Source organism: Serinus canaria, chromosome 10, assembly GCF_022539315.1.
Source record: "Serinus canaria isolate serCan28SL12 chromosome 10, serCan2020, whole genome shotgun sequence".
Lineage (NCBI taxonomy): Eukaryota > Metazoa > Chordata > Aves > Passeriformes > Fringillidae > Serinus > Serinus canaria.
In genome coordinates this window covers 5,761,599-5,786,766 of record NC_066324.1, presented here as the reverse complement: position 1 = coordinate 5,786,766, position 25,168 = coordinate 5,761,599, and the positions used below count along the sequence as shown (strand labels likewise).

Genomic DNA, 25,168 nt, shown 5'->3' with positions numbered 1-25,168 from the left:
AATATATGTAACAATGAAGATACATAGACACATAGGGCAGTACATCCCTGTATGGTCCTTCTCATGTGCCTGACACACTCCATATCCTACCTTGGACAATTTTCTACCAGTCTGCAGTCTCAGTGTTGTAGTTTTAGCCTGGTCCTCTTCACTCCTTCCTCACCACACTTTTCTCCATTGAGACATCACTTCCACACAGCATTACTGGTATCCAAAAGCTGCAGTTGTGTCCTGTAGTGTGCCTGGGGGAATGTCTGCTCACAACTCAGCTTCTATGTCTGATTATAACCTGTTTGTTTTTCCCACTCATGCATACAAAAACTTGTCTTCTTACCTTCCTGTTGCACATTTAAACCAAATTTTTGAACCTTCCTTCTGTATGCAAACACTCCCTGCCTGCTCTGCTCCCCCTTTGCTGGTTGTGGAAGTGAAGTCTGTAATAACCAAATCATTCTTACTGTATTATATGTATTTTTAAAATATTTAAAAGTTAATTTTAGTCACAATGATTTTCATGAGGAAAATCATTATGCATCATTGCACATTGTGCTTGTGATTTTATACAGCATAATTACACCTTCTATTGACACTTTTGTCTGCATTAATGGCAATTATGCCATTTAATGAAATTACAGTAATTGCATTAAAAAATATAAGCTGGTGTGAATTAAAAGGATCTATTGACTGGAATTTTTACTATCATATATATATTTTTTAAAGTTTGTATGATAGTTGCAAGAGACGTTGACAGGATCAGGCAAACGATGGGAAACCAGCCACCAGAGCACCTCTGGTGTGGCTGGCAGTGCTGTTCTGGATTCCTTCAGGGTCCCTGCACACTCACCCATGCCAGAATCCTTCATTTGCACTGCCAGCATTTCCCACTCCATCAAGTTCAGGCTTCTTCCTGATCCAGGCTGCTGGGATCAGGTAGGAGTGATTTTTCCAGCTCAGCCCTTGCTGGCAGCAGGGGCCAGCAGACAAGGGGTGCAGCAGGCACAGGCAGTATTTATTTCTTTTGCAGTGTTTTGCACTGTGTCTAGTAATTATTTTATGATGGCTTAGTACTGGGAGGACAGGGAGGAGTGTGTGGTGATGCTGCATAATGTGTTGGAAATGTGGGGCTTCTGGTCCAACTCCCTGCAGCTATTTAATGGTGGGCAGCTGGGAAAGTGACAGGCATGGGGGCATTTTGGAGCACTCTGGGCTCCCCAGAAATCTGGCTGATGCAAGAGTGAGGGAGCTCTTGGGGTTGTGGATGCAGCAGCACCACCCAAATGTAAAATTTTGTGTCCTTGCTGCAGAGGTGGGATTTTGTCACTCTTCTCCACTGAGATCTCCAAAGCTCTTTAAACGCAGAGGGAGCTCGAGGATGCCTGGTTTTGGGCACTGGCCCCTTGGGCTGAGGGAGCTTGGAAGGCTGAGGAGCCCCAGGGCTGGCTGGGTGAGGCTGCAGGGGTGTGCATTGCTCTGCCAGATTGCTTTAGGTCTGACCTGGGGCAGTGACACAGAGAGAGAGAGAGGACAGAGCCTGCAGCCTGTGAACTTCTGGGCATCTCTGCTGAGTGTGTGATGGAGCACTCTGCCACTTCAGCTCCTGATCCAGCAGCTGGATCTGAGCCCAGCTAAACTCATCTCAGAGAGAAGATACCAATCATCTTATTAGACATGAGCAATTTTTGATCCCTGTTGAGCTGGGCTGTATTTATAGTGATGAACTGCAGGCAAAAGGCCAGTGGCTTGTTGACAGTGTCCTCTAAAATTGCTAATTGCTTATCAGTAAGAGGGAAATGTTCTTTATCCCCTCAGGAAAGATATTTGTTAACTCAAAATCGGAGCCTTCTGGAGTTTACTTGGGGTAAATCTCTCATTCTGTATGTGGACAAGTGTCTCCTGCATGTTTTGGTTTGGCTTTCCCAAGCAAAGCACAAAATGTTCCAGCCCTGTTTGTACTGAGCATAATTCAACCCTGGACATGACAACAATATATGGGTAAAACATCCAATTTAACTCCTGCATTGTTTTGCAACACAGTGATTTATTTTATTGTATTTTTTCCCCTTGATGGGAGGGGAGTTATAGATCAATAAGAGGAAATTCTTGGGATGAAAGTTTCACAGGGAGCATGAGAAATCTGTGGAGAAAGGAGACCAGTAGCAGCTATAGAATAAGATAAAGACTTGAGTCACCAAACCTCTCTTGCACCTCTGGCCAGCCAAGAGGTTTAATTTAACAGAGTATTTTCCAGCAGGTGGTAATAACTCATTCTTCTAAAGGGTGGGGAAGCAAGATGTGCTCTCACATGAGCTCCCCTAAAATATTCCTTATTTTCCCTGTGGATTGTCTCTTAATTTTCAGCAAGCAGCTCCCTGATACAAAACACAAACCACGCTGCCTTCACTACATGTGTAACTGATGAGAAGGGTATAGTCTTTTTTCTCCCCCCATCCTCTTTTTTATTTTTCATCCTCACAGCTGAAGATGAAATATAAATCATTGTTCCCAAACTATTCGGGAACAGCATTAAAGTAATGGTAGATTGAAATGTCTCCACATTAAAAAGCTAAATAAAATGAATAGATGTAATCCTAAAGAGAGAAGAATGAGTATTCTTCAAACACTGAATAGGGAACTTGGAAGAAGAAAAAACTTAAAAAAGAAGGAAAAAAGTATTAATGCAAAAGAGATGGTCTTTACATCCGCTTTACAGTAGAACTTTTGCTAAGGGCTGTTCTCAGCCCATTTGCAGCTTGTGTTTTGCTGCAGTTTTAAAGCAGCAGTCGGCAAAGGAAGGAAGGCAGTTTCTATTTAAATAGGGGAGCTGTAAAATATCCCTGCGACAGAAATTCGTTCTTGTTCAGGCTAGAGCTGGTGCTGGAGGAGCAGCAAGAGGCAGGTTTCAGCAATTTCACCTAGTAAGTAATTCTTCAGAGCCCCCAACATTCCTTCCCCTCTTTCCCTCTGCAAATCCCGGGCAAAGGCACATCCTTGAAATCGTTGTCTCGAACTCCGGTGGAAAGGCAGGAGTGGAGAGGTGTGTTTTTATTTCAGGCTGTTCTATCCCACTAGAAGTATTTTCCTAATGAAGGAGGAAACATTTACATCCTGTTTCCCCCTGGCTGCTCGTGGCAGTGCCTGTGCAAACGCAGCAGAGCTGGAGCAAAGCTGTCAGGAGCACGGTACCTGACACAAGTGGCTGCTCGGATGGGAAACAGGCTTCTCCAGACAATTAAAGGAGATGGTTTCACCCTTTCCCCCTGCAATTTTTACATTTCCACCATTATTCTTCCGTGGTTGAGGGGGAATACAGTTTAAGCCCGAGATCCCAGACTTTTCTTTGCTGCAGCAGTTAAAATTCCTGGAATAGCAACAGTGATATTGACGATGCTGAGAGACACACAGCAAAGTAAACACATGTTATTTCCAGCTCTTTCAAAAATGCAAGAACAAACAAGGACAAAGTTAATAGGGAAATAACCACTTTGAGCCTTGACAACACAATAAACAAGATTTAAAAAGCAGAGTTTGAAGCTATAGAGTCAGGGTGAGATGGGGCTGAGCAGAGACCAGTACAAATATCCCTTTTAACTTTGAAAAAGATGGATGGCCTTATGTTTGCAGCTCAGGAGTTTTAGGGATTTGCTTCTTACCAGTGAAATGTTCCAAAATAAAAATAAAAGCAAAACTATGTTTTGCATCTGAGGAGTAATTTCCTCTGTGTGTTTTTAACAAGGCATTTATCCTATATAGGAATTCCCTTGATTTTGTGGTTGGGGATCTTCCTCTTAAATGATGCTGTGCTGATATTTTTGAGGCTTTCTGTGTCATGTACTCAAAACTTGAATGCCTCACATCAGAATGATTCCCTCAGCCCTGGTAATGAGAGAGACCTAAATCACTGCCTCTCCCTCTTTAATTGCATTTTGTTGGGTTTAATTGATGATAAAGCCTTTTAATACCTTGGCTGTGTATTTTCAGCTCTGTGGTCCAAGTATTTGGGTAAAAGAACAGTCCTGGTGTAGGATAAGCCCCTGTGCAGCTGGTCAGCAGGAATGTGTATGCAGGCATCCAGTCGAGAATTAAGGCAGGGGGAAAGAAATTCAGCTTTGTTAAAGTGTGTGGATTTGTCCCTGGAAGGTGTTGGTGCTGAGGTAGCTGAATAGACACGTGTGTCTGTCAGTCTCCCAAAAAGGTTTGGAAATGTAGTTTTCATCTCTTTGGCTATTTAATGACAGCCCACAAAGCCAAGGTCAAATGTGGGAACATTTTATCTAATTAAAAAAAAATAAAAAAGGCAAATGTAAAAGGGCTCTTTCTAGCAAGACCATGAACTAAAGGCATCCACAAATCCTTCTTCCTCCCTTTGTGCTCAACTTGCAACCTGTTGGAGAACTCTGCTCAGTGCTTGCATTTCCAGCTAATTTGATATTGCTTTTTTTTTTTCTTCTTCTTTTTTTTTTTGTGGTTGAAGCTTTGTCATTTGTTTCGAAGCTGTCATTTTTATTAGTCTCCCTGGCTGATCTTTTTGGGCTCTCGTCAGGTGGTGTGTGTTCTCCATTGTCTGCCTGGTCTTGGCAAGCTGTAGGTCCTTTTATTGCCATATGACGTGGGCGTGCTTGCAGCAGTAGCCTGTAATTATACCCACCACAGGTGACAGCTACAAGAGAGCTTTGGTAATAATTTTAGCTGCCTGATCTGATGTTTATGAAGAGCAAACCCTCTTTGTGGTCTGGCTGGAGTTTGCTATATTGTCTTGTACTTTCACTGTTTGATTTATGAAGCCCTTTTAATTTTTTTTTTAAATTTTATTTTTAATTTTTCCTTCATATATAACGCCTCATTTCTTTTAAAGTCCTGAAGCTTTGCAAAAGATTGTTGTTGATCTTCTGCTATTTTGTACTTTTCCTATTTATTTTTGCATGCCTTGTATTTATTTTGCTTTGCTCAGCACAGTGAAATAATACTCTTGCCTGTTGCTGGGTTTATTTGTATATTTAACACTGCTGAACTCCTGTATCCAACACTCCTGCCTCACTAGCAGATATTCTGTGTTCTCCCAACTGTGAGAGTAATCCCACATTAGCATTTAATTATTTAATTTTTTTTAACCTTTGACTATTGTTTTAGAAAAGGTAAAATTCTCTCTCCAGCAAGGCAGCACTGGTTCCTTTACTCCCAACAAAATTGCAAAACTTGGTTTATGTCAAAGGTGAATTTAGCTCCTGATTTTCATGGTTGTGTTACCAATCTCCCTTCTTACTTTAGGAATTTGCCACCAAAAATGTGGACAAGGCTGACATGCCCACTACTTGAAAGCTGCTTTTCTCTTGTGCTGTATTTATTTTTGCAGTCCTAAATTCTCTAAAGAAACTTCAGATTAAAACTCATGGGCATCTTCTGAATTTTTGATTCTCATCACAAGATTCTGACTTGTAATTCTTCTGATCTGAGTGGCAGGTTGAACAGCAAGAGAAATTTATCTGCAATAATTTGCTACCTTATCTGATCCCAAAGAGATGATTTTCCATGTCAGGATTCAGTCATTTTCATTTCCCCAATTTGCCTGGTGCTTTTTCTGAAAGTTCACTTTATTCATAGACCACAAATTGCATAAACAAAGATGAAATTAGTATTCTGAGTTGAATGAATGTTGCATCTGCGTGAGACTCATTAAACAGGAGTGTGAGACAGAAGCTACTTACCCACCACTATTGGAAATACCAGAATTTGAGAAGCTTATTTGTAAAATTCCCAAAGTTGGCATGGATATAGACTCTGCAAGCTGTATGGGAAAAACATAAGGCTCAGCCCAAACAAACAAACAAAAAAGGCAGGAAACCCATGGCATGTAGGATGAAAGAGGTACATATAAGGAAGTGAAAATTCCATTAAAATTAAAAGTTCTTATACTTAGTGTGCTATTTCCCCCCCCCCCCCCAGAGCCACAGGTGTATTGATTTTTCTTTCAGTCAGCATCTGCTTGGGTTTGTTTCATTATTCACAAAACCTTGACCTGACACCTCTTAGAAAGTACTTTAAAGCACTCAGTTTTACAGGAAAAATATAGATTTTGACTATTATTGCCCATGTCATTGGTGGAACACCCCTTTCAGTTTTTTTTTCTTTTAGTTTTAAAAAGGTAGATTTTTTTTTTTTTTAACACAAATGTAAGCTTAGAGCAACACTGCTTTCCCCTGAAGCATAGAGGAAGGTTTTATTTTTCCAAAATGAGGGAATAAGTAGAGACACATCTGTAGGTGGATTAAATCACTCAAACTCCATTAGCTTCAGCAAGCCTGTGTTGTTTAACATCAGTTTAAAAAAATCTACATCCTCATTTTGGGCAAAAATGCTGTGTGAATAGAGTGATCAGATTTTCTGAGAGGAGAAAAAGCCTGTAGATGGCGATGGACCCTCAGGAATGAGCCAGCTCTGGCATTCAGGCTTTTGTCAGATTTTTCTGGCAGGTTTTCTTTCTCTTGCTTGAACTATTTTATTTTTAATTTAATTCACCCTTTCTCTCAGTGCTAATGTAACACCAGTTGCAGAAATCGTGACAACTGGAAGAAATTTCCTATTTGAAGGTAATGCAACATTTGGTTTTATGATGGAGGCAGATACACCTTGAGGGATTTCTCTCAAGGCGTTTGCTTGTCGGGCTTTTTTTCCTTTCAAATAAGAAAGAGTTGGATCCTTTACAAGTTCTGAAATAAAAAGAGATTAGTAGAGAAGCTGCAGAGCAAGTACACTTTTTAAAAAAGCCTGTTCTCATTTAGCTTTGCTTTTCTTTATTAGTAACTAAGATGTGCTTTAACTTAGAGGTAATTCTTAAGTAACGAGAAAGTTCTTGGTTGTTTGAGGCTAGCAGTAATAGTAAAAATACCTTAAATCAGGGTATGTCCTTTACATTTTTTTTTTTTTTTTTTTAATATTCAGTTGGAAATAAATGTGGAGCAGTGGGATGACTGCAAAATCCCAGAAATCTGATTTAAAAAAATCGTTACTATTAATTATGTATAAATTTGACTGCTTCCACAGTAAAGGTTTGCACTGCTACCAATAACATCAATAGAGTTTTGATCTCTCCCCCCTCAACTTCATGAAAATGAAATCTCTTCTTCTTAATTGTGGCATCCACACTGTAGTCAAGCTTAGCTGGTTTCTTTTGGTGTTTTTCTGTGTGTTTTCCTTTTTTCTTTTTTAAAGGTAGTGCTGTGATTTTGAGAAATGTTAATAAATATGTAAAACGTGTAGTGTTTTGTACCAGTCTAATATGCTGATTTATTTTACCTTTAGCATTACCCCTGTAATGTCAGCATGTTTACTGAGAGATGAGTGCCAAAGGTGAGCAAAAGTCTTCACTAAAGCAGCCTTTAACTACTTTGCTAGCTCAGGTTCAGAACTTTCTACTTTTGTTTTGGGAGAAGTCGCTGTCTTCTGTACTTCCCTTCAGCTTTCATCTTTTAATGGACGAGAAGAGCAGCACATCTCTGTATCAAAGCCAATTGTCAGCTTTCATTAGGTGCATTCTATTGTTTGTTCAGATTAGAAATAACTGCATTACACTTTGACTTTGAAGGCTTGCTTGTTTTTTAAATATACTGGGTATATGTGACCTTTTTGTCATTTGTGATGCTCTTGGCTTGGCAAATTTGAGACACCCATTTCAGCAGCAGCCAAACCTTTTTGTAATGCAGGTACTCCACAAAAAGGCACTTTTTGTAGGTCTGCAAAAGTAAAACAAAACCCTGCTGCTCATGAAAAGCATTAATAGCCTCATCTGAATACTTTTAGCCAAAAGGGTACCTCAAATGCATTGCATGGTGGGGAGAACCCCCTGTGCTTAGGGAGAGTGCAGCACCCAGTTTTCAGCAGTGGGTGGGAATCCAGGGAGCTGCTTTTAACCTCCCATTATGCATTGGCCATTGGAGATGTGGCTTCTGTCAGAACATGATGGCAAGACAGTTTAATTCCATTAAAAATTTTGCACTAAGCAAATTTTCTTAAAATGTTTAGAATATTAAATGGGAAATGCATAATTGATACAGAGATATTAGCTTTTTTTTTTTTTTTAAGTGAACATGCCCATCAGGAATGAGATGATGACTTGTTCCAGCAGTTAAGAAAACTTCCCCAGATACTTCCATGTACACATTTGGGAAAATTATTTGCAATGATACATTTCAATTTCCTTAATAAACTAGACCTGTCTTCCTAATTCCCTTTCCCTTAAGTCCCTCTGCAGGGGTTAAGAAATAAAGTATTTTGAAATTATTATCAGATAACTGTTTCTATGAATAAAAAACTAATCTATGGGGTTTTTTTTCCAAAAAATAGATTTATATTCCAAAGCTGGGAAATAAACAGTGGCAGTAGAAAGGAAATATGAGATTAATAAAAATGAAGACATTTTGCAGAGCTACTCTGGATGGTTTTAATCTTATTTTGTTTCTTTTTCTTTTTTTTTTTTTTTTTTTCTCCTTCTTCTGGGAAGTGGTATTTCTGCAGCAGCATGCCTTGCAATGAAAGCAATCCCTGCTCTCTTTTTTGAAAGTTGTGTGAATACTGGCAGAGCCAGTGGTCCTTCAGTGCCCAGTGAATCCTGTCTCACACAGGGATACCTACAGTAAGACACACAGAGCAGGATGAGATCAAATGCTCTGGTTAAAAAGCCTTAGGGAAGCATTATGTGTCTGAGGCCTGATCTATTGTCTGGGAGGTCGGAGAGTGTTAATGCACTCTGCAAAGATTAAACTCCCTCTCTAATTGCTGCAACACTTCCTTAAAGGATTTAAACAGTCAGGCAAGGTGATGCTCCTTGTCAATTTTTGTCTTCTGACAGCTGTTGAAGTTTATCTGTCTTTCCATGGAGACCACTAGATCATGCAGACCCAGCAGTGGCAAAGGCACAGACCCTAAATTAGGACTGAAAGTAATGAATGCTGCTATTTGAAACTATTTCAGCTTTTAAATACTCTTAAGTCCTGAGACCAGGGTTGCTCCTACATTGCCATGCTACTTTTGGTTATAGGAGTTCCTGAAGTGCCAAAAAAAGTGAAACTGCTGAATTTGATGAAAAGTCACCCTTTTAATTGTGCAGTGCTCATGTTATGGTCTCCCTCCCTTATTGCTGGGCTGATGCTTCCCCAGCACATCTCTGTGGGACTGAGTCTGGCACTCCCAGCCACAGCTTGTTTATCCCAGGGCAGTGCCACACCTCAGCTACTGGGAGGCACTCTGCTATTTACTCCCAAAATTTTCCTCTCCCTCACTAAGTCTGATTAGCATTTGAGTTCTCTTGGTCCATAAAACCTGAAACAAAAATGCACTCAGAAAGCTGGTAAAGCTCAAGGCAGGAAAGTTTTTCTTCTTCTGAGCCAGAACGTCCCCACTGACAAGTACCTGTCAGTGTGGTAAAAAAACAGTCACTGGTTTTTTGAAGCAAAAGAGAAATTTGCCCAGTGGACCAGAACCAGTTAAAATAACCAGTTTATTATTTAGAAGTCCAGATATTTGAAATAACGTTCATTTGCAAAGGATGCTGCTTTTGCTTGAAAAGTACTTTAAGGGCAAGGGATGGCAAAAAAGGTAAATGTTCCTGAGAGAGGAGAAGCACAGCTCCACCCCAGGAGAACTTGGGAGATTTAATATTTCTGCAACAAGGCTGTGGTATCCTCACGTTCACAGCAGGGCAGCATTACTGTAAAACAGGAGTGGAATCTGACCCATCTTTTTCCAAATGCCCGTTCCTGTTTCACAGACAGATGTGAGTGTGTCCTGTTTCACTGCAGCTCACACAACATGACAGGTCCTGCAGACCAGAGAGCCATCCTGTAGTTATTTTTTCTGGTGGATCAGAAGCTTTTCAATTTGATAGTGTCTGTGTTTTTGCTAGTCTTGCAGCATCTAAATGTGTTGGTGTATCAATTCCATTTCACACATAAATGTATAAATATGACCTATATAAATATACATATATTCAATGCCTCTTTTCTAGACTCTGAGCAGATGAGTAATACAGCTGTTCAAAGGAGAAAAAGATTTTTTCTTTCTTTCTTTTTTTTTTTTTTTTTTAAAGCCCTCTTGGCTCTGAATCGGAAATTGAGGAGCAGAATTCATCAAGTGTATTCTGATCGTTCTCAGATGGGTAGTTCCTCCTTCCCTTCCTGCTTAGCATGTTCCTTTGCACTGTTGCTATATTACATGAAATGTTTCATCTGTATATAAAAATTAAAAATTCAAACAAAAATCTGGCCCACATGAAGAACAGGCCCTTTGGGCATATGGTTCATTATGCATATTCGTTTAATTACTAAAACACTTGGGATGTCTCTACTGCCCTTGCTTTCAACTTGTAAAGTTGGATCTGTTCTGCAGCACAGAATATGTTGAACAGGCATGTGTCATAAAGGACTTCAGTTTTCTCCTACTTCAAACTCTATAGAATGTTCTTGGCTGAATCGTTAGAATTTACTGATTATTAGTTCAATCCACTGCATCAAAACAGCATTTCGGGATCTCTTTCCTCTTAGCACCTTCTCTAACCCCAAAAAAGTAAGTTTTACAGTGGTTGAGAGTTGTGTTTAGTGTTGAAGTAATGTGAGACTCAGGATTTAGATTTCAGGCACATTCCCTCAAAGCACCTAAAGCTGCATGTTGAAGCTGTATAACTTTTATTAGCTAGGAAGGGATTGCTGTGATAGTGTGACTTTAATTGATTTTCAGGGCAAACAGGTGGTGATGGTTTAGGCATCCCCCAGTCTCCTGCCATTCCTAATTTGGAGTTGCACATATAATAGCTTTATTAAAATAAACAATCTCCTGGCTTTAGTTTTACCTGAACAGCTGCCTGAAATTGCAGGAGTCTTGCAATTTTTAATTTTTTTTTTTCCTTAAGATTATTCTGTCTTTTGGAAAGCAAGATGCTACAGGTCTGCTGGTGGAAAATCTCTATTACATAGTCATGCTGTCAATACACAGGGGGTGTTTTTGTGTGTCACTGCTGTTAGCTTACAATGGTAACATATCCAGGGTATAATTACAGTGAGCCTCAGTCAGCTCCGTGCATTTGTTCTGTAATGCAGCAATTTTGTCACACTGCAGATTATGAACCTGCTGGAATTGTTTAAGTGTTGTGTAATCACACTGCTCTGGTGTCCTGGGTGTGTGTCAGGTGTGGGGAGGGCTGAGGTTATGAACTGCATTTCTCCTCTTCACTATGGGAAATCTATCCCAGGCTTTCTGGGCTCTGGAATGGGGCTGTGTTGGGGAATCCCAGGTACAGTTCAAGGACAGAGAATAAATAATCTGGAATTCTTTGCCTGTGAGGATATAATCTCACTGTTTTATATGTGCCTTAGAGGTGCTTTTAGATTTCTGGGTTTGTGGTCTTGGTTTACTGGTTTGGGATTTTTAAAAATATTGTTTTGTTCCTTTGCTCTGTTTCAGTCTGGAAATATTTTTTTTTTAGGACTGGAGGTTTTGGAATAGAGAGTACCAGGGAGATTTGCACCAATGGTGCTACAATCATTTATTCCTCATTTGTCTGGGTTTACTGCCAGGTTCTACAAACCTGTATTTTGATTTTTTCTTTTTCCCCTGTGCCATAGCTGGAGATGCCAGGGAAGTAACCTTATGTGTGATTCTTACTGAACACAGTCTAATTTAACATGTTTGCTTTATGAGAGAGCCCTTTTTCCTTTACCCATTCAGCTCTAATTTACATTATGAACGTGAAGGAGGAGTCATTAAAGTAGTTTAAACATAATCATTTAAGACTCCCATTTGTTACCAATTGGAACCCAGTTGAGAGCCCAAATTTAAGAGCACTTCCACTACCACTCCTTCTACTGCTGAGCAATTACGTCACCATCTGTCCCTTGTTGCTAATGTTTCTCAAAATGTTAACTAATGCATCTCCAAATAAGTGGACATTTATCAGCTCAGCTAACAATAATTCTTTTTCATGACCCTTTTAAGGTGTTCACCTTATCCAGAATAAATAAAATTTGCCTATGTTTTCCCCTTCTTTTAAATAGCACAGATATTTTTTTTTTCTGGTGCTTTTTGGAAGAATTATCTACTATAAGATCAGGCTTTTAACTTGCATAATGCCTGTTTTCCCTGCAAATAGATTATAACTTTGTGTATGAGAATAATTCCAGAGCTGTGACCCTGTTGATAAACAAACCAAAACATGGGAATTTAAAATGACCATTTAATTTATCTACGATATAAAACAATAGATTTTTTTTTCCCTTGAATGTCACCCCCTCTTTGTTTTGGGATCTTGTCCAGTCACCTTGGTCTGTGATAGTAACCCCTTTAGAAATAGCATGCAGATTTATTCCCCTGGCCTATCCCCTGAGGATTACCCAAAAACATAGAAAAATGTTGTAATAATTTTTTTCTTTCTTTTTTTTTTTTTCCTCCTGATTTTAAGCTTTACTGCTTGAGGGTCTTAACTGTATTTTACTTGGCACAGGAAATGTAAAATACGTTAGATAAAAGCATGAGGGAAAAATTAGACCAGTCAGCATGTTGGCAAACAGCTATTTCTTCAGTGTCTGCCGCCTAAAAGGATTTGAAATCTTTTACTCTAAAACTGTTGTACGTACATAAATATAGAACCCAAAACTCCTGTTGGAGCTGATTTTGGTTTAACCTCTTACAGGGATTAGGGATAAAGTAGGAGCCACAAGAAAATTGGACAGGGGCACCCACTAGACTCGTGGGTATTGGCTCTGAGGGTTAAATGCAGATATTTTAGAGGAGAGAGGTGACACCCCCAGGCATGCACCCCTTCGTGTTGGAAGTTATCATCCACACTGACCAGTGTGCCAGGTATTTGTCAAATAGCTGGAATGCAGTATAGAAATCTTAAATTACACACAGGCTTTACAAGTGATAAGTTCAGTGAACTAAATTTAGGCTGAGTGCCTCTTCCCTGACCTCCTCGTTACAGAAATATATCCATGGATCTTGGTTCCACTTTTCTAGGCTGGGTATCCTCATTACCATAATGAAAATAATCAGAATAAAAGAAAACTGTCACTTTTTAATTAGCTTAGTTTTTGTTTTGTTGTTATCTCCTTCTGATTCCAAGCATTGTTAAGAGTAGGGGATAAATCCATTGAACGTGTTAATGACAACAGTAATTCAGGCTCAGAGTGGGGACATTTTGTAAGTGTTTGCAGTCTTGAGTGTAGCATCCCAACCTTCCCTGATGGAGTTTCCGACGGCAGTGTCCCAAGAGGATGGTGGAGAACAGATTGCAATATTGTCAGCTCTTCTGATTTCTCTGCGACTTTTGCAGAACATGCTTCTTCTTAAAGCACCATTTCTTAAGAGTCCTGTGATTGCACATGAATCACAGCTTTCATTTAAAACACAAATGAGTCTCTACTTCCTACCAGCAGCAGAGAAAATGAGATCCCCCTGAAGAGTCTAAATCAGGCAATGACAAAAAAGGCCCTAACACATATTGACTTAAACAGTATGAGTTTTTTCGCATGTTTTTGGGACTATTTTTGTTGGTTTTGCATCTCTTTTTTTTTTTTTTTTTTTTTTTTTTTTTTGTTGGGAGCGGGGAACGTTGTTTGTTTTTTTTTTTTTTATTTTGCTTTTGAATATTTGTAAAATTGTGACCGTGCTGACCAGAGTTCCCATCCTCCTCCACAGGCTTTATTCTTTTACTCCTTTTTCTTGTTGAATCCTCATATGTGATGTAAATTGTCAAGCACAAGTTGTGTACTTCCTAACAAGTTGGGCCCCCCCTTTTCCTCCTTGAGCCATTCACTCAGCAAGATGCAGTTGGGAAAAGAAGAGTTGGGATGTGGATATGGCAGCAGGACATGGCTTTGTGTCATTTAGCCTATGCAGACAACTGGGTTGGGCAACTATGGCTGGTTTGTTATCCAAGGCAATACCTGAGGAAAAAAACATTAGCTTCATGCACATGGTAAAACAAATTGTGCAAACATATCCTTTATTTCTGCTTCTCGGTTCTGTGCAGTCACACGTTAGGCAGACTGAGGTTTTTTGGGGCACATTTTGATTCTTTGGTTTGGCTTTTGGGGTGTTGAAGTGGATTTTTTGTGTCTTTGTTTTGAATTCCGGTCATGCTCACACTTGCTTCAAAGAGCTTTTTGCCTTCTGGTACACCCTTAAAAAATTAGTGAGTTGTACACTGGTGTGTGGAGCAATGCAGAGATGATTTGTAATGTGGTATAAATATTTAAAGCCCTCCATTCCTTCAGGTCATTTTTGATTTTGGTCGTTGCCGTTCAATACAGCGCACGTTCCGCGCTGCCGTTGAGATGCTCCCCGTTCTTCTGCCGGGGACACAAAAAACAAATTGAATCTAAAGTAAATAGGTTTCTTCTGCCAGTGCTGGTTTATTTAAGTGTAATTTCTCTTCCTGCCACGTTCTCCAGCACAGCATTGCAATGAGGGAGTGACTCTGCTCAGAACTGACCCTCCTTGAGCTCCAGTTTCGCGGCTGTGAGGTGCAGTAAGAGCACGCTGTGAGGTGAGGGAGCATCAGGTGAATGTGGGAAGGAGAGTATCAGGCACAGCGACTCTGGAATGCATCTTTGGCAGAGGATCTTTAGTGGGAAATACGTGCTATATGGTTTCCTCAACCTTTTTTTTTGCTGTGCCTTAAGATGGGGCTGTATTAAGATAATTTCCATTCTTTTTCTTAACTTCTCTTTTATTAAATGGGGCTGTATTAAGATAATTTCCATTCTTTTTTATAACTTTTTTTTTTTAATGTTCTCACTATTGCATGCAAAGCCAGCCCAAGAGCACAAGCCTCATTGCTGCACTCCAGTCAGGCTGGGCCCTCACCAGGCACCCTCATTTTTGTCAGTGGAGGCTCAGCACTGCTGTGTTCCTGCATCCATATTGCCCATATCTGGAAGAGATGTCTCCATATGCACAGCTATATATGCACATATGCACAAATGTACTGCTCTCTGTGAGTGTGTTCATTCTCTCCTCTGCTCTTGTGTTCTCCCTGTCTAAGGGCAGGAATAAGTATCTGTCAGAAATAATTTGTTGTCGACAGGCTTATTGCCTCCAAGGGATTTGAGTGCCCTTTTGGGGAGCCAGTATCTTATGTTATTGGCTAATATCCTGTATTTTGTTTGAAGCAGAGGGACTGAAAGCCTAGAAACCCCCCCAAAATAGAGAATTTATCCCTGAATATTTATTCTCAAAAATTTCTCCTTTGTTATGAAGTTCATTTGTGAGTACATGGCAACCTGAAATTGTGTAGCCCAGAAATAAGTTAAAAATACAGAATTCCTCTCCCCTGTAAATAAGGGGGAGCATGTCTTTCTGTTTCAAATCAGATTCACTGATCTGGTTTAGTGTAGCTTAGTTCAAAACCAAACTTGGACGTTCACAGCAGTATCAGCCCAAGTTTTTCTCGTGCCTTCACAAGTTACACAGAACGTGTTTATAAATCGCGAGGAAACTTTTGATGAAGCTGTTAGAAGTTTAGAGTTCAGTTAAATTGTGGGTTTTGAAACTTGGAGTTTCAAACAATATTTTTCACAGCTCTGCTGATGAGGCATTTCATTAGCATTGGAGCCTGCACTGACCAAGAAAATAACTTTATGCCATTGGTTCCTCGCATGCATTTAATCTCCTTTCACTTTTATTTCTTCCATCTGATGGAATGTATCACTCTCCTCCCATCACTGGTGTTGTCCAAGAGTTATTCTGTCACACAACACAGCATCCCTCTTTGCACCACAAAGGCTTTTCAGGTCAAAAAGAGCCTGTTAATCTTACAGCTGGAAAAATTGTAATTATTGTGTAGAAAAATCACGTAGAAAATCCTATCTTGTGCTAGGCTTCTAAGCCTCTTAAAACTGTTCTATCCCATGACTGTGGGTTTGCTGGTGACAAATGTTTTATGGGCATATTTTAGTAGACACCCGTCTAAAATCTGGTCTTAATAGTCAGATGCTAAATTGGAACCAGAGCGGCAGAAAAACCAGATTTGAAACGTGTTTCTAAGGGTTTGTTTTTACTTTCAGTTGAGACTGCCTTCTCTCATCTTTTGTGCTGCTGTCAAAAGGGCCACTCTCATGGTTGTTCAAACTCCATGCTTCTTGACAGGAACAGTTGGACCCCTCTTCAATGATTTTCAGATGAAACGGCTCCCAAACCTCCAGAGCTTTAACTTGTAGTTATTAGGCCCTTTGAAATAGCAACACATTAATCAGCTGAAATCAAGTGGTCCTTTCTCCAAGGCTGTGATATTGCTGTTGTCTTTTAGGTAGAGCTCTAGTCTAAATATTAGTTTCAAGAGCTCTTTTTTTTTTCTTTCTTTCTTTCCCTTCAAGATAGATCTATCCCATTCCTGTTTCTATTTTGATCGTTGTTTTAGAATGCTGTGAATTAAAGTGCTCACTTCTATAATAGGCTTTTATACTCTCAAACTGCATTAAAAAGGAGTAGTGTAGAAAACTCGCTTCTACTGCTTTAACTCTTAGTTTAGAAATTGGCTGCTGTGCTTTTAACTTCCCCCACGAACAGTGTGAAGCCCAGCAGAAAAAGTATCAATTAATGTAATGGATTGTGTCTGACAGAACTTGGTCTAACAACAAGAAACATTGAAGAAAGGAATGGTTTGTTGAAACTGGATCATTTGAAGCAGGGCCATGGTTTGTGTCCCTGCCTTCTGTGGTACTGGGAAAGTGATCTGAACCTGTTAATGGATTCTATTTCTAGTTTATGCATTAGGCAAAAGCAGACTGGGGATGACAAGAAATCAAGAAGATACTCTTCCTTGCATTAGCTGTTATTTACATCAGCAAGCTGAAGCATTCTTGAGTTTTAGCATGAAACTATTGATAAGAAAATAATTAAGGGAGTATAGTTCAAGAACTTCTCCCAGGCATAAAGTATCACTGAGGAGAGAGTAAAAAAATGCATGATTGAGGACCTTGTCATTTGGGGAGTGGGTATCTGTGTCAGAGGGCTGCTGGTGCTGTGGTCAGTGTCAGGGAGCTCCCTGAAAGTTGATAAAATAGGACTTGGGCCTGCTTGGGATCTGCTTTGAAAACTGATGCTGCAGAACTACTCAAAAGGCTGTTAGAAGAGCAGAAATATTTCTGTTCGCTCTATAAACACACTCTGAACTTTTATTATGTACTGTATGTTCACAGCAATCATTTCCCATACCTCCGAGGCTAAATAATTTCTGAATAGCTAAATCAATTTGTCTTGTGTCTGTGTCGTGTCACAGTAATGAAAGTTCCCTGTGCTGTGGCAATAGCAGCAAAGCAGCTCTTGTTAAGGAGATGTGGGAGCTCTATCAAAGCTTCACTGTCTGAGTTACAACTCAGCAGCTGATTAACCAGCCAGCATTAGAAAGGAGGAGACAGCATGCCTCAGCTACCCATTGAGCCTACAGTGAGATTTTGCAATGAAGCTTTATTTGAGGTCTGAAACTTAATAATACACAAAATGTACTGTAAGATCTAAAATCACCAAGGTCTTGACTTCGTAGCTTGCCTGAATGACCTGTGATTGCAAGGTTGTGTTGCACTTGCAGCCGAGCAGGGTGATGTTCACATAGGATGGTGACAGATGCACTAAAATTGGGTCAAGTCCTGCAATTGAGTGAATGAAGAGAGGTTCTCCAAGAGCTTCATTGACTCCTTGTAGGACTTTGCCTGTCTGGCTGCTGGTGGGGTCTTTTTGCTGCTTCAAGGGAAGGCTGAGTTTGCTTGTACTCCAGGGAGGTGGTGCAAATGCAACCCCCTCCCCTGAGCTGAGGCAAATGTTTTGAATTAATATCTGGAAATGGGAATTTTTATGAAAGGAATTTACGTAAGGATTGGATATATGTTTATATGTAGTTCTTCTTTTTAAATCTATGTGTGCTTGAGAAAGATACTGTGGAGATAGGTACAATAACAGGTCTTTGTTCTTTGAAGTAACATTTAGGGTAGGACAGAAGCTGTTATCACCTTCACTTTGTCTTAAAAGACAAGCATATATTCATCCAAGGGAGTTGGAATAGCTTCAGAGGAACTTGTTCAGGTTAGAACTTTTCATTTATGGGGGATGTTTTAGCTGGGAATATCAAAACTATTGAAGGTTTTATTAGCTAAAGTTATGCAAGACTCCCGTAAGACAAATCAGGTACCAATTCTTGGCCTGGATTCACGTGTTTCTGTTGTCTTGCTTACATATGAAATGTGGCTGTGTGAATCATTATCACTTCTAATTTTTTAGTATGTTGAACAACAGGATCAAAAAAGGGAAAAAAAAAACAAACCAAAACCAAATAATCTTCCACATTCTTGTGCTGCAAATCAATAGCATGGGGATTTATTTCCTGGATGTCAGCCCATTTTATAAATGAATATATCTTGAAGATTGCTTTACAGGCCAACAAATGCCAAGAACAGGATGACAGTTGAATTCCTTGCATAGCAACAGCAAACATGAAATCAGGTGCACTCCAGAAAATGCAAGTGCTCTTTGGGCAAGGTTATGGATACAGGCATTGTTTCTTGGTTTGGTTTTTGGCCCGTGGTAGGTATTAACTGGCCATTTGTCTGACGTCAGACAAGTCTTTTTGTTTAAAAAGTTAAAACAGCTGCTGTCGTCTGGGGGTGTAAATTCTCACACTGCTGAATGCAATGGGAAGTGTTCCTTTGGCACAGTGTGGTTACACTTTCAGGTCCATAACACAAAATTCATTGCCATTAATGTCCCATTCTGCAACTGCCAGCATTGTCTTTATATGTAGTATTTGGCAAGCCAAGGATGAGGGGAGGTAGAGATTTAGTTTCCTCATCACCCATAGACTTTTCCCTTTGTTGTTGTTTGAGATACTTTTGCTGGATCTGATTCATTTCCATTTACCTGTATTATTCTAAAAATGTGATTGTTGGTTTTGATCAAGCCAGTTTCTTTTGGGGAAAGAAAAATCAGAAAAATGTGTTTGTGCCTTGTCTTTGAAGGAGATTGCTTAAAATAGTTTTAAGTTGCTACCAGCATTAGGCAGTTCTTCTGGAAACACTATGTATGAGTAGAAAAGGAAATGGGATCACAACATACATTTTATGGCAGTTCTGGATTTAGTTTATTAACTTTTCATTGCCAACCCCTCCAAGTTTGCAGTCTGTTCAGGTGTTGTTGGTCCTTGTAAGATAGGATTGCAGTTTGGCTTGGTGCAGTTTTTTTGAAAAATCCTGTGTGCTTTTTAGATCCCCTTCATGTTATTCGTGTTTTTCAGGTTCCAGTTTGGCTTCTGGTTTTGCTTCTAGTGGGTTCTGTCAGATACCAGTCCAAACACACAGACTCATACTGGTTTTTAGGAAAAGAGACTCCAACCAACCAGTGAAATCAGAATATGCTGTGCTGAAAAATGGCAAGAGCATGAGAATGGAGACTAGGCTGACTGGATCTCTTTCCAAAACAAGGGATCATGTGCAGCCTAAGGCCTTGCCTCCTGCAAGGTGACAGTCCTTTCTCTGTGCTGCTGAGCCAAGAGCATAGGTGGATTAATGGTGAAGATGCATTTGCTGATCATCCCCTGGGAAGTGACAAGGGAGCTCCGTGGCTCCTGTTGCACAAGAGGAACGTGCTCTTCCCTAGGCTGGGAAAGACCCCCTGCCAGGTAGAGTTTGATGAGTGGAGCAGGTTTACCTCTCTAAGTGCATCTGCTGTACACCAGCACTAAGGACAAAAGGCTTTCAGGCTGGAGGGATCCCAGGAAGGAGTGGAGAAGCCTTGGGCTGACCTCTTGTTCATGGCTTCTCCTTCCTCAGGTACTGGGGAGGAGAAGCCAATGAGCAGCGGGGTGATGAACTCACACAGAACAGAGGGAGCAGGTTTCTTTGCCAGAATAATAATAATCTGGGTGGGGTTAGCAGAGATTCAAGGATGAATGTGCACAGTGATAATGACTGACAGCCTTTCTTAGGTGTCTCTCTCTTTCCACACTTGTGTTCTCCAGGTGTTTGTGGTCACCGTCTGGACCGTGGAGCTGTACATGGTGCCCCTGGCTTTGCTGGTGCTCTTTGCATACAACTTCTCCCTCGTCACAACAGGGAAGGTCAATAATGCCCAGGATGCCCAGGCAAGTAGAGTGGCAAGCAGAGTAACATTTCTGGCAGCCCCAGTTTGCCCTGAGTGAAGTCACAAGTTCTGATGGCATTCAGTTGGTGGTGTAGCTAAACACTCTTGTTTCAAAGTTACTGAAAAGAAACCTCAACCCTCTCAATTTTCATTATTCAATTAGAGCAATAAACCATCCAGAGTAGTAGGAGAAGAAGATGAGAGTGTGTAGGAGGTGGATTTCGCTTACTAAATACCTACAGACGTTTTTCAGCTGAATTAAAAAAGGTTTGCAAAGCAGCAAGTTCCTAAAAGCCATTCCCCTCCTGCCATTGCACTCTTCAACACACTAATGATTCCTGTTTCACAGAAGAGGAGAGTCAATAGGATCCAAAAGAGAATGTAGTTCTTTTAAGCCTTGTCCTGTGATCTGAGGTCTTAAGAAGCTTTTATTCCTCTTTTCCATCCTCAGCTCTTAAAAGACAAAGGGGGCTTTCCCCCCCCAGAAATTTAGGCTTTGGGTTTTAACTTGGGAGAACAAAGAAAGGTTTGAACACAGAAATAATCAACAAGTGTGACAAAGTTCTACTGTAGGGGTATGAAATTATTGTTTGATGTTGACCCCTGTCTTTAACAATGGTAATTAGAGCTGGACAAGAGAGTAAATTCATGAATATCCATAATATTCTGTTTCTAAAAGTGAAATAAATACAGTGATGAAATGGAAGTCAAAGAATTGCTTCCTTCTAACTTCTGATTAAAAGATGATTGGCATTGGTAACCATACCTTTACCTAAATGAATCAAGTGGATTTTACACAAAGGCACAATATCCTAGAATTAAAAAATTCAGTGGCAGGTTTATTAGTTTTCGTGTGAAAAATTTGCTGCTGGTTTAGTTTTCATCCCCTTCCAAGTGGAAAGATTCTTAGAAATCAGGAGAAGTTGCATTATCCAGACCAGGGGAGGCTTAATTTGAAAACATGGTAAAATAAATGCCTTTCTTCAATTTCTGCCAAGTCCAGAATAATGCAGAAAGATACTCTGTGTCTTCAGTGACTACTTGATTTCATCAAGAAAAGCAGAACTTCCCATGTGGGAGAATCCCAGGCAAACAGATGTTTTTGTTTTTAATACAAAAGACAGTAAAAAATAACAATAATAACCTACCCAGAAAAAAAAAATACACAGAGAATGCCTTCCAGCCCCTCCTCCCATCCTGTGGTGAATTTGTTGCATGTTCAGGTGAGGAGAGTCTCACATAAGACAGAAAAATTGAGCAGAGCATCAGATGGACCCTGCAAAAAGGCTATTTCTAAAAATACAGCTAATTGTGGTAATACTAAAGAAAGGTCCATCAGGAATTTGGCTCTTTTTCCTGTCACACATCCTGTAAGCACTGCCATGCTATGAAATTCAGGGGTGCATTTTGCATAAGCAAAATCACACGTCTGCCAAAGTGCTTTGCAGGATTGGGATCATATGGAACAAGTAGTCAAAGTGCCTTTAATATTACCTGATTCCTTTTTTATGTGTGTCTATGATTCTAACCATCTGTAGGTCAAAAATAGACAATCAGGTGCTAGCCCCAGTCACATCTGTCCTGCAGATGAGAAAAGGTTTTCTTCAAAATGCCAGTGCTTTTTACACAGTCATTTATTTGTTTTTTGCTTCTTCAGGCCTTGGCTGGATATTCACTGCCTTTGGTTTTTGTGTGCCAGCACACACATTTTGTGTATACAGAGGAATGCAAGCAAGAGTCTTTGCAAAAGTGAACCTCAAATTCTCTCTGATTTCTGTGCTATAAAATGTGAATAACAGTATTAACCTTGTACTCCAGATCCACTTGCCAGGAGGCTAAATTCGTGAATATTGGTAAAATGTTTTATGATTTACAGATGGGGAGCTTCTATAGAAATTTAAACCATGATCAGTGTTAATTCAGCTGCTCAGGGTATTCCAAAGAGCCAAAGAATAAATCTGGCTATCTGAACTCCCAGTACCTTTTACATCCTAGATGAAACTGCTCTTCAGGGGAAAAAAAAAAAAGAAATTTAAAAACCCCAAAAGAGAAACACCCAACCCCCTAAGAAACCCTAAATTCAAAACATCTTTTTATTGTGATTCTTCACATTCTTTGCATGTTTGCTGTATTTAAACTTGTAGTACACAGATTCAAATGTAGCTATTAAATAACCAAGAAAAAAACTGGAGGACCCTGTTAAAGGCTCAGCTTATTAAATACCTGAATTGAAAGCCAAGTGCTCCTAATTCCAAGCCTTTGCCAAGTCTTTTGTTTTCTGTCCTACCTGTCAGCACAGAAATTAAAGGGAGGAAATAATGCTGCATAGAAATCTGACTGGGATTCTATGTGAGATTGATTATGTTCATACTAATGTGTTTTCTAAAGCCTAATGTTTCAGTAATGGCCCTAAAGGGAGGGAGCAGTCATTGTGGCAGTGGGGATGGAACAAGTTGAGTATAGAGTCCTCAGCCTTGACATACCAGTTGGTTCATTTGCAAGACTGAGAACAAAGCTGTTTACAGATAGTAAAAGTTGGCAATGTGTTTGAAAGCCTGTTGCCTTCATTTTACTGGACACAGCCACTAATGCTTTATTTAGACTTAAAATTTGTATAGGGTATTGCATGCTTTGTTCAGAATACCACAAAAAAGAAAGGTCCTTGAATATAAAACACTGTTTTGGAAAGGAGAAAGTGGTGGGTTTTTTAAATGACTTTCAATAGAAGTGGGAGAAAATTGTATAGTGAAACTTTTAGTGGGAGTATCATAAGCTTTTTGAACATTGCCTGTCACTAAAAAAAAAAAAAAAAAGTTGTGTTTTTTAATATGGACATCTGATTCTGCAGGAGCTTATGGGCTTGGATGAAGATGAGGATGAAGATGATAAGGTAAGCATATCTTACAGCTGCGTTGGGTAGAATCAGAGAGAAGGTGGGAGAACACAAACAAATAATCTCTCCATACATCTTCAGTTACTGTCTGTATTAACTGGGAAAACAGTTTTCAGCAGTTTGCTGCTTGGCAGGTTTGAAAGTAGGAAGGGGTTGGTTTGTGTAACCCCCCAGAGTGGGGGGATCTGAGAGACCTGAACAAGACCTGACTGTGAGCAGCCCCAGGCTGTGCCTGGCCTTGCAGTGGGCACAGGCTCATGAATGTGCTCCTGCAGGGGTGTGTGTGCTGGAGGAGGTGCAGAGATGTACACAGGGATGTGCAATCCCCCCTCAGTGCTGCTTGACATTCCCTGCTCATGGCTTTCCCCAAACGATTTGGCGTTTCCACTTCAGTAGGCCAGAATTGGTGATTTGTGGAGGGCTGGTTAGAATTTTCTCAACATTTCTTTCAGAGCCTGGGAAAAAAGAAAAACAGTTTTTAGTTCAGCAGCTGAAATGTGGAAAGAATTGGAATTGGCAAGGCCTGTTTTTTATTTTATTGGAACATACTTACTCATTCTTCTCACTGTGAAAAATTCATTGGATTTTTTTTCCAAGTTTATCAAACCACAGTGACAAATGATAAAAGGATTAGAGGGCATGGCATATGAAGAAAGATTAAGAGAACTTAATGTATACAGCTTGAAAAAACATAAGTAAGTGAAGGAGGATCTGATAATCTATAAATACTTTAAAGCTAAAAGGTGAGGAATTATTTAACGAGCAACAGCATGCAAAGGAACATTAGCTGTTAGGAAGAAAATGTTCATGAGGGGATGTGAAACTTTCAAATTGCATACTAAGTTAATAAGACTCTTCTTGAATATTCTATGTTTTAAAAAAGCTGCAGTGAAATTGTTGATCATTAAGAAGCAAATCAATAATGCAGCTAGCGAGTGCACCTTAACTCTTCTCAGTCACAGCCCCTAGGATTGAAGCTCAGCAGACTAATTGATGGGAGCAGTTACTTAAATTTAACTTGCTCTTCTGCTGTGCTTATATTTTAATGAGCAGCCAGAAATCCGTCAAAGTTGTAAAGTGAAGTTTAGGCAATCCAGCTGAATTACAGGGTTCTTGCAACACACAGTGGTTGTTTAAATGTTCTCATTTATTATTTACTCTTTGTATTGTAAAATGCGTCAAGTGAATGGGCTGATATCTGAAAACTCTTCAAAAGTTGCTAAATGAAAGTTGCATCTTTTTCAGAAGAATACTGTGAATCTGTAGAAGTCAGTAATTTCTATTTAGTGGGTACCTGGTTCTAGACACTTGTAAGTATTTTTTTTGCAATGCCTAAAAGTGTAACTTATTCACTAGAACAATCCCATTTAATTTTTTTTTTCTATTTTAATGTTGTATTTTTCCCTTGTAAGTGCTGAGGTGGGAAAAGAGAAGTAAAAATGTACTAAATAGGTATCAAACCCTCTGCTTCCTGTGGTGTGCTATAGGTTCATTGCTGCTAAGATATTCTAGGTTACATTTACCCTACATTTAACTGCAGTGACTTTGGTTCTCTCTGTACAAATACACTGCGTCACTTCAATATGGATTTAATGACTTTGGGTTTTTGTCTCCCCCCCAAACAGCTTCACTGTCATTCCCTTTCTTGGTTTATTTTAAATAAGTGTGCAGGTTTGGTAAAACTCCTGGGAGTCAGCATTGAGCTGGTGATGGTTTGGCCCTACCAATTTGTTATGGGAGCTGCCTCTGTCTCCATTCCACACAAACTCCAGGACTCTCTGACACAGGGAGCTGGTAGCACTGGCTAGAGCCTCTCACAGCAGATACCCCCAGCAGGCTTTCTCATGAAGATAGCACTTTGCATCCCAAGATTACAGTTCTTGTGGATGGAATCCTGGCACAGAGCTGCCAGAAGAGACAATTGCCAGCCCCTTCATTTGTCCCATGGCCAGTGCTGTGCAGAATTGCTTTAATGTCTTCACTGTGCCTTGTGTGTTCCCCCATGCAGCAGTGATGGGCCATGCTTGCACTCCCATGACTTGCATCTTTAAGTACATTAGGTACATCTTTAATTACATTAACTTCATTCTAAGACACTTTTCCAAGTCTGAGGGTGGCCAATGCTCTCTGGGGAGCATAAGAAAAATGTAATTTTATGACACT

At 39.9% G+C, this 25,168-nt stretch overlaps 1 protein-coding gene across 5 annotated transcripts in view; it reads left to right on the top strand.

Annotated features, from left to right (window-relative positions):
- MCTP2 (multiple C2 and transmembrane domain containing 2) overlaps positions 1-25,168 on the top strand; it is a 128,507-nt gene that overhangs the window by 85,464 nt on the left and 17,875 nt on the right. For all 5 annotated transcript variants that reach the window (XM_050978380.1, XM_050978379.1, XM_050978382.1 and 2 more), the window contains 2 exons: positions 19,991-20,113; positions 22,961-23,002. In XM_050978380.1, the coding sequence (XP_050834337.1) occupies positions 19,991-20,113; positions 22,961-23,002 (165 nt within the window). The remainder of the gene's footprint in view (positions 1-19,990; positions 20,114-22,960; positions 23,003-25,168) is intronic.